This window comes from Otolemur garnettii, unplaced genomic scaffold (assembly GCF_000181295.1).
Source record: "Otolemur garnettii isolate 467f Iridium unplaced genomic scaffold, OtoGar3 scaffold00005, whole genome shotgun sequence".
NCBI lineage: Eukaryota > Metazoa > Chordata > Mammalia > Primates > Galagidae > Otolemur > Otolemur garnettii.
The window spans coordinates 21469332-21478518 of NW_003852400.1; the positions used below are offsets into that span (position 1 = coordinate 21469332).

The following is a 9187-nucleotide window of genomic DNA, read 5'->3' on the forward strand; positions in this document are numbered from 1 at the left end:
TGCCCCTGACCCAGAGATTTCTCCTAAGAGCCCTGGTTCCTTTTACTGAAACATAGTACTGAAAGGCCACAGTCTGGATGGGAAGTTTATTTGTTGCCAATGAGTTGAGTTGTCAGGAATTCTCAAAGGAAAGGTGGGAAATACCTTTTCTCTATTTTTGATAGAGAGAATCAGTTCTGATTTATACTACTATTTCCAATTCTAATTTAAAAGTTTTTAAAGTTTTTATTTTATTTTTTACTTAATTTCTTTAACTTTATACTTATATCTCAATTTCTGTTAACACTGAAAATCTGGACTTCTAATGAAATATAAAAATGTATGTTTTCTTATACAATATGTGATATTGTATAAATAATTGGATTAAAATAACAACACAGATATTACTAACACCGATATGACTACTAAATGAATTTTCAGATTTTTTAAGAATTGTTTGACTTAGACTATATTCCCCAAAAGATATAAGGCCAAAATACTAATTTCAGAAGTCACTGAAAATAATTATGTAACTTTCATCTACACAAAGCATATATGCCACTATTTGATATTCAGTTGGGTTCAGTTATTTTGGCTTATTTTCATTGCTTAAGGGAATTGCTTATTCTTTTTGATTTAATCCTGATAAATATCAATATGATCCAAGATCAAAAACTATATAATAAATACATTCACATAAATTTTATCTCCATACCTGTCTGCTTTTCTGTTCCTCCCTCCCACTATAGGTAATGATTCTTTAAATATCTTTATGTTGTCTGAGAGGTTTATGTGTCTGTGTTTTTATTCATAGGCCCTACTTTTTAAATGGATTCTGGGGTCAGATGATATCCATATACAGATATTCTGCTATTTGTAATTTGGATAATATCTTCAGCCAATCCCCTGATGAGCATCTGATTTGTTGCTAGTTTTCAGTATCTGTCAATGTCCTCACACATATACCTACAGACATATGGTATATACTATATACCATATATACTATACTATACGATTTGTAAAAATAACATTTTATTTACATGACGGATTGCTCAGGCAAAAGGCAAATACATTTGCAATTTTGCTAACGAAGGAGCACACTTTTAACCATGTCAAACCTGCCAAGAAAATGTAAGAATTTTAAAGTCTTTTTATTGCAGAAAAAAAAGATTTTGCTGCAATGATCATGTTTAATCAAGAATAATTTATTGAGGGAGTTTAAATTATGCATGCATGGCTTCCAGTATAATATAAATAAACACTTTAAATAGTACAAAAGCTTTAACAACTTTACTGGTCTCCATTATGTCTTAGGAAATAATGACAACAGAAAGACTTTTTAAAACTATTTATGGATATGGATACATGAACACATACATGTGAGTGACCTAGGCAGAGAGAAATAAAGAGATAGAAAGAGATATCTTCCCCACAACCCCCAGAAGAGAGCATTTCTAGTTTAATAAAATGACTGGCTTTTAAATCCATTAAAAAGTTATCTTTTAAATAAATCTCTTTATTCATTCATCACACTGAAATAAAATACAAATAAAAGTAAAAATCGGAGTGCTATTAATAGTGTCTACATCACAGCCCTTAGAATATTTTTGAAAGTGTTGGTCAATCTGCAACCTTGTCTTTTGGGAACTAAAATAAAACCCAAACTTTTGAATGCAAAATGAAATATTACTTGCTAGCCCTTCTTATGCTCAGATATGTTAAAAGCGTATGAGTATATTGTCTGAGGTTATTTCAGTTACAGTCTTCTTCTAAAATCAGGAATAGCAACCCCAGGACCTGGGTGAGTCATATTTACTTTTGTATTTTTGCTTTTATTTCGTATGATCTATATGGATTCCATCTCATAAATGATTGAATAGTAAATTAAAAATGACAGATTCACATTTGAATAGCAGCTAGTTATATCTAAGAAGTACACCAAAAGTGACTTGTATTAATAAAAACTGATGACTAGATCACTGGTTTATTTCCTCATGCTACCATATTATTTTTCACATATACCCATAAAGGCAAATAAGCATTGACGAGGTGAGACACAATGATTGCTTAAAAGTGCTTCTTCCGAACTTTGAGGATTCTATTGACAAAGGGAAGCTTTGGCATCGTCTTATTCTTTTCCTTCTTCAAGGCTAAAATCAGAAAAATAACAATCAAAATTATGTCTCCAGTTTTTAGGCTCACAGCAAATCATCATTTCCAATATGCTTCTGAGCTCACGTCATCTTATATTTTAACAATTGACAGCTAAACTCATTATATACTCAATGACATTCTACTTCTAAGATACAAAGATATAGTTCACGTCTACTGTAGCTAGCCAGTATAAGCATTTTAACAAAACCGATTAGCATTAAAGGTGTATTTCCATAGAAGTAGTCTAGAACTGGCAATTTGCTATCAGTAAAATAGATATATAAAAATATAATTTTGCTCATGAATTATGTATAATGTTTGTCTAAAAACGGAATTAAAAAACCCACTACCTTTTGCACAAACATGCTTGCAATCTTTCTTGTTAACAAAGTTATTTTCATTTCCTCCGCAGCCAGTGTAAATGAAGGCCTCACAGGCTTTGTGTCTTTGATTAAAATAGTAGCGAGTCACATTAGCAGAGCACATGCCCTCATCTTTTGGATCGGAGCAAAATGATGGCCCTTTAGAAAAAAGAAAATAAAATTAGAAATGCTATAATACCAGAATTAATAAATCACTGTTGTGATTACTGAAATAACTAAGGAAAATCTAATTCCATAGAAGCCTCCTTCTGAATCCAAAATATCATATTGAACCGTTTTAAAAGGTGTGCCTCAGACTGAAGGTAAGCTTATGTGCCACATTTTGGTAATACTAAATTTGTATAAACTGGATAGAATTTATTCTGAAGCTATGTTTTCTTGGATCCTTTAACTGTGAAAAGAAATTAAGCCTGAAATTAAACCTGATATATCCAGGCAAAAATGCATTGAGTTTCAAGGAATAATATATGACATGCTTTGGTAAAATTTCTTGTGTTGGTAGTTTTATTTTCAAGATTTAAGTCAGCCTTTTTCATTATTAATCAAGAACGTGTATATATATGTGTGTGTGTGTGTGTGTGTGTATGTGTATATACACATTTTATACATATAAATAAAATTATATTTTTAACAAAAATACAATTTCCAGGTAACTGTTAGAACCTTTACATCTACACAAACAACTTTGAGAACACAAGTACCAACTATCACCCCTTTAACTCAAGGTTTTGTACAAAGTCTCTGCTGAAACAAGTTTTTGGTGTTGGTTGAATCTAACAAACTACGTGTCTCCAGTGTGTCTGGGGGAAATGTCTATATTGTCTTTTTCCAGAAATATTAACTAGTGTCCAGGTAAACCATCATTTCAAGGATGTGGGTGGTAAAAGGACAGGTACCAAATGGAGCGAGAGGCGAGAAACAAAATTTAGAGATCTCTTTGCGCTGTACTTCGCAATGACCAAAAGAATACGGAAATCTAACCAAACACTTTAGAACCAATTCAAGTGCCACATCTTAATTCTTTCTATAGTTCCTTATCTCATATGTATGTCTGATTCTGTGCAATGAGGTCATCACTTTCATTAAAGAATAATTTTTATGTGTAAATGAAAAATAGTTCTAAAGAAACAATACAGAAGAGACAGCACATACTTAAATTACGGCCTTGTCACTTTCCTGGTAACTTAGCAAGCCATGAAGTTTGCTTTGTTTGCATTCTGGCAATTAGAAATGGAGAAATACTACTCCTTCATAGGGCAACAATGTGAAGATTGCATAGTGTATGTGAAATCACAAGAATGGAAACCATGTTCATTTCACATCAAATTGAGGTGTTTTTTTTTTCCCCCAAAAGGCTTAATAAAGAAACAAAATCGAAATACTATACTTGTTTTCTTTGGTGCACAGTAGTTCATACAAGTAGCCTCATCTGAAAACCGGTTCTCATTTTGTTGACATCCACCAACTGAGAATTTTTGGCATGTCATGGAACTTAGATTGAAGAAATACTCTTCCATGGATTCCCCACACTGGTTCTCATTGACTTCCAACCGGCAAATTTTGGGAACTTCTATGAAAAGAAGGACGATAAAACAGTGTTAGTCAAAAGAGCCTTCTACATATTACTTCCAAATTGTTATTGTGTTTTCAGAAACAACCGTCATTGTTTTGAGGGCTGGAATAGTGAATCCTCCCAAAGCTCGCCCACTAATGGGGTGATTTAGCTTTATTTTGGTTTTTAAACAGAGTGTATCCAGAGGTGACTCAGCTGTGATGTATCTTTCAAGATCAGTGGAAAGACTGTTCTCTGATTGTGCCTATGAAATTAATCAAAGCTTATTCACATTCCCTCTGGCTTTATTCCTTGGCTGGCAAAGTTCCATGGACTGTTACAGGTCTTAAAGACAGAACAAAAAACTATAAAATAAAGTAAAACAGAACACAGGATTGTGACTCTCCACCGCATTTCTAAACCTGAGACAAGTTTGGATATCAGGGGACAAAAGTAAAGTTATATAATTAGCTAAATCACACTTTAATAATAAAATACACTGAAAAGTATTTCATATTGATACTTGACAGAAGAAAACGAGTTCTTCAAGCTATAGGTTTGGGACCAATGATAAATACAGAGAAATGCATATGTTACATTTAATATTCTCTCCCTTGCATTTATTATACTTTAAGCAACAGAAGTTCCCACGCATCCACACAGGCACTCAATTGAGAGAGAGGAAATGTGTTAGTGGTTGTGATCTTCTGATCACTCGAGAGAAATTGAAATCCTTGGGCCATGCTTAATACTTGCGAAAATTCAGGCTAAAACTTCAGAAAGCCAGATCTGGAAAGCCAGCTGCGTTGCCACCAGCCTCTGGAGCAAGAAGCGGCTTGTCTGCGAGCACTCACTCTCTATCCTCCAGCAAGCTTCATCACAGGCCTCCCAGGTTTCGAAATTGTTGGCGTTGCCGTCGCAACCCCCGTACATGAACTGGCGGCATCTCTGCGTGTACCTGTCGTAGTAGTAACTGGGAATTTGGGCCCGGCAGGGCCCTTCGTCCAGGGGCAGGAGGCAGACCTCTGCGTTATTTCCTACAGGACCCGCAGAAAGAGAAAGAGTGGATATAAGAGTTCAGACCCATCTAGGGGGAGCAGGCATGCCCGGAGTTCTGCACCCGACGCTCTCTAGCCGAGGGGTCCCTGCAGACAGAGAAAGTGCAAACTTGGGCTGGAGTCCCTTGCCCCGCGGCTCAGCAGGGCTCGAGCCCGGAGCCTGGGGAAATCTGAGCGGAGCGAACGGGTGCAAGGAGCTGGTGGCCTGGCCCGGGGGAAGCCTGGCGGGAAGACGGGCTCCCGGACTGGCCGGGTACCTGTGAGCGCCCAAGCGGCTTGGATCAGGAGCAGCTGCAGGAGCAACAGCCCCAGGGGCTGAGCAGGGTCCATGGTGCCGGGAGGAGCGGCCCGCGAGGCCAGGCGTCCCGAGGATGAGCTGGGCTGTAGGACGGTGCACGGTGTCCTGCCCTGGGGCTGCCTGGGCGCTGGCGCGCTGCGTCCCGGCTTTTAAGTGGGGTGAGCGTCCGGCCGACCCTGGCCGGGGCGGAGCCTGCAGGGGCCAGTGATTCACAGCTGAGGCTGCGACCCCGCCGCCCCCGCGCTGCAAGCTGTGCTGCGCGAGAGGAATTCCCCACCAAGTTGAAAAGTTGAACTGGCCTCCCAAACTTTCTCCTGCGGCCCGGCGGGGTGCCCAGAGAGAGCCTGAGAGTCAGTGATGGGAAGTGGGCAAGCTGGAGGGAAGTGACCGGCGAGACTGAGCGGTGAAGAAACCCGACTGCGCGTCTCAGACGCGAGGAGCGCGCCCATCTCCAGGGCCCCGAGAAAGTGGGGCAGGCATGGGTGGGAGAGGAGCCAGCTTCATGGCCACAGACCCTTTAGATGAGATGTGTCAATCGAGTTCTAATCTACAGTTAACAAAAGGTTCATAACGTATCTTAGGTGCACAGTGTATGAATTTTGACAACTGTGTAACCTCCACTCCAATCAGGAATTAGAACATTCCCATCGCCACAGAAAGTTCCCTGGCCCCTTTCCCGAGTCAATCTCGTCATCCTCAGACCCGGGACCATCGCTCTTCTCCTCTCTCTCACTCCGGATTCGTTTTGCCTGTTCTCCACTCTCCCATGCGTGGAATCATGGGGGATGCTCTGTAGAGTACTTCTTTCTCAAAGCCACTGTTCTAACTCTGTGTTGTCGCGTGTGTTAGTAGTTTGCTCCTACTCCCAGAGTAACATTCTAACCTGAATACGACGTGAAGGGCCTATTCCTGGACCCTTGGGCTTTTTCTAGTTAGGGGAGTTGTTATGAATAAAGTTGCTTAGTGTGCACGTGCAATTTTTATTACTCTGGATAAGACACTTAGAAATATTAGAAACTGCCAACAATTATCCAAAATGATTACACTATTGTACACTCCCACCAGGCATGCCTGGGGGTCATACCATGTATGGAAGTCCAGGGAGGGGGCTGTCGGGGCCGGGAGACTTTGACCAGGCCAGCCCCTTCCCACGTATTTCCTAACGTCAGTACAGCTATTAAAGTCCATTGTTCCTTTGACATATTAGCCTGTGACCCACTTTTTTTATATGAAAAAAATTACACTGTAACTTTACCTGAAATATTAAAGATATTTCAAAGAACATTTTAATGTATTATTTTGATACATGCACCTTCCCTTCCTCCTCTTTTCCCCTTGTATTCAACAATCCCTAGTAAATAATTATTCTTGACTTCTGATCATACTGAGGGGAATTTACAGAAGCTCTTTTCCAAGTTCCTGGGAAGCCCTGAAAAGTACAGGACACTTCTGGGATTGGGTTAAGAGTCTGTGGTAGTTTGCACAGTTTGTATCCCTGGTGCTAGTTTTCCATCATCCTGATGTCATACCATAGAATCATATTCCTGGGGAAAGTATCCCGATTTGGAAATGCCATCAGCTTAAATTACCAGACATCTGTGATTAAGACTGAAAGTCAGAGGTACAAGGGTAAATGTTTAACTACCAGTTATGCAGGAAGGGGAAAAAAGTGGAGGGGTGAAAGTTTGCATAGTTTCTTATGTCCATGGTATAAGTCTTCTCACTAAGGTTGATTTCGAGCTGAACCACAGAATCTGAATACCGGTTTGGAAAGAGACGTGTATAATCAGTGTATTGAAGCCAGAGCCAGTGTGAGCTGGCTGACATATTCAAAGTCGAATCAGATTAGACCCAATTCATTCCAAATATTAGGGAAGGGAAATATTACTAAACACTTAGCCACGGTTATGTTCAGGGAAAAAGTTAACTTAATATTTACTTACCTATTCTGATACTCCTGAAAATGATTAAATATGACTCGAAACTGGACTGAGGTAAAACTCAAGGATGGATGATTCTGACTCACAGCTGCCATTCAGCATTGACGACTTTCATTTCTCTGTTCTCAACTGATGAATGCTCTTTGATCATCTTTGGCTCATATAAAAAGATGAACCTCCCTGAGATATCACCTAACTGTAGTGAGAATGTTCCACATCACAGAATCTCAAAACTGAAGATGCCAGGGTGGATATGGAGAGAAGGAAACACTTTTACATTGCTGGTGGTACTGCAAACTAATACAGCCTTTTTGGAAGGAAAACCCTCAAAGAACTCAAACTAGACCTCCCATTTGGTGTTGCAATCCCATTACTGAGCATCTATCCAGAAGGAAAAAAAAAATCCTTTTATCATAAGGACATTTTCACTAGAGTGTTTATCACAGCTCAATTAACAATCACCAAAGTGTGGAAAACAGCCTAAATGCCCACCAACCCAGGAATGGATTGACAAACTGTGGTATATATATATATATATATACACCATGGAATACTATTCAGCCATTAAAAAGATGGAGACTTTACATCTTTTGTATTAACCTGGATGGAAGTGGAACACATTATTCTTAGTAAAGCATCACAAGAATGGAGAAGCATGAATCCTATGTACTCAATTCTGATATGAGGACAATTAATGACCTAGTACATGGTGGGGGGTGCAAGGAGAGAGATGGAGGGAGGGGGTGGGGGTCACAAGGTATGACACAACTCTTGGGGATGGGACACAATTATAAGAGGGACTTTACCTAACAAATGCTATCACTGTAACCTAGTTCTTTGTACCCTTAATGAATCCCCAACAATTAAAAAAAAAAAATAAACCTTTTAAAACAGGGCGAATATTTAGGGGGATTGCATGGTATGATGGGGAAATAGACTTGGGAGTCAGAGAAGACCTTAGTTTTATTCTTCACTACTTTACAAGTTACTTAAAACTAGCTCAACCTCAGTTTCTTCTCTAACAGACATAACTCTACCTTACAGATGTGCTATAAAGATTAAATGAAAGTACCTATGCTCTCAAAGGAATTATTTCAGGTCCTCCATGATAGCACAGAATCTATCCAGATCATCCCATATCCCAGTCTGCATTGAGAGCCTTGACACAAGATTTTGATAGGAGCATAAACTCACATCAAGGAACAGAGCAACATGAACTGCCCTTGTAGGACTGAAACCTGTGGTCTTGCTCCCATCAGCTCTTCTCTTTGGCTGGGCACAGAGGTGACCTCTCTGCACAGGAAGGTGTCACATCAATCTGAAAGCATTTTGTGGTGTCTCTTTCAAAGGAATGAGCTTAGCTTCAGGGTGCTCTCAGCCAGAGCAGAATACTCAGTCCATTCAGGGCTGCTGTGGGGGCACAAATGGACCTCTCACCTTTTTGTAATGTAGTCTACATAGACTAGAATAAGTGCCCAGAGAAGGACTCTGAAAACTTTAATTTCCTTCTCTTACACATCTATAACCACGGACAGAGGAGGGAGAGTTAAATAAATGAGATATTGTCAAGCCAGGAAAAAAATTATTCCTCTTAATTGAAGAACACTTGAGGTTTTATATCCATGGAAAAGATATCTTCTGTTACAGGGGAATCAACATTTCCTGGGAACTATTTTAACTATATTGCTGAATATAACTATAATTCACAAATAATTAACTATATTTAACTATATTGCTGAATTTATACTTAGAGTGTTCTGGCAGGAGCAAAGTGACCAGCCTTCAGAGGGGTGTCATAGTACTTTTATCTCCTTAAACCAGTA

The 9187-nt window shown here is 39.2% G+C and overlaps 1 protein-coding gene across 1 annotated transcript; it reads right to left on the bottom strand.

Annotated features, from left to right (window-relative positions):
- Positions 1-1312: 1312 nt before the first annotated feature.
- On the bottom strand, positions 1313-5534 carry TFPI2 (tissue factor pathway inhibitor 2). Its single transcript, XM_012811660.2, has 5 exons — positions 5384-5534; positions 4923-5105; positions 3904-4086; positions 2484-2654; positions 1313-2129 (listed from the first exon to the last, which is right to left on the bottom strand). The coding sequence occupies exons 1-5, from the start codon at positions 5454-5456 to the stop codon at positions 2047-2049; spliced, it is 693 nt and encodes a 230-aa protein (XP_012667114.1). The 5' UTR covers positions 5457-5534; the 3' UTR covers positions 1313-2046.
- Positions 5535-9187: the final 3653 nt, after the last annotated feature.

What these genes read in the sequence shown, in the direction of transcription:
- TFPI2 (XM_012811660.2), bottom strand. Translation starts at nt 5,456, where the DNA reads ATGGACCCTGCTCAGCCCCTGGGGCTGTTGCTCCTGCAGCTGCTCCTG. An exon ending in AGCCGCTTGGGCGCTCACAG is followed by an intron (nt 5,106 to 5,383) that starts GTACCCGGCCAG and finishes CGGGTCCTGTAG; the next exon opens with GAAATAACGCAGAGGTCTGC. An exon ending in AGCTTGCTGGAGGATAGAGA is followed by an intron (nt 4,087 to 4,922) that starts GTGAGTGCTCGC and finishes TTCTTTTCATAG; the next exon opens with AAGTTCCCAAAATTTGCCGG.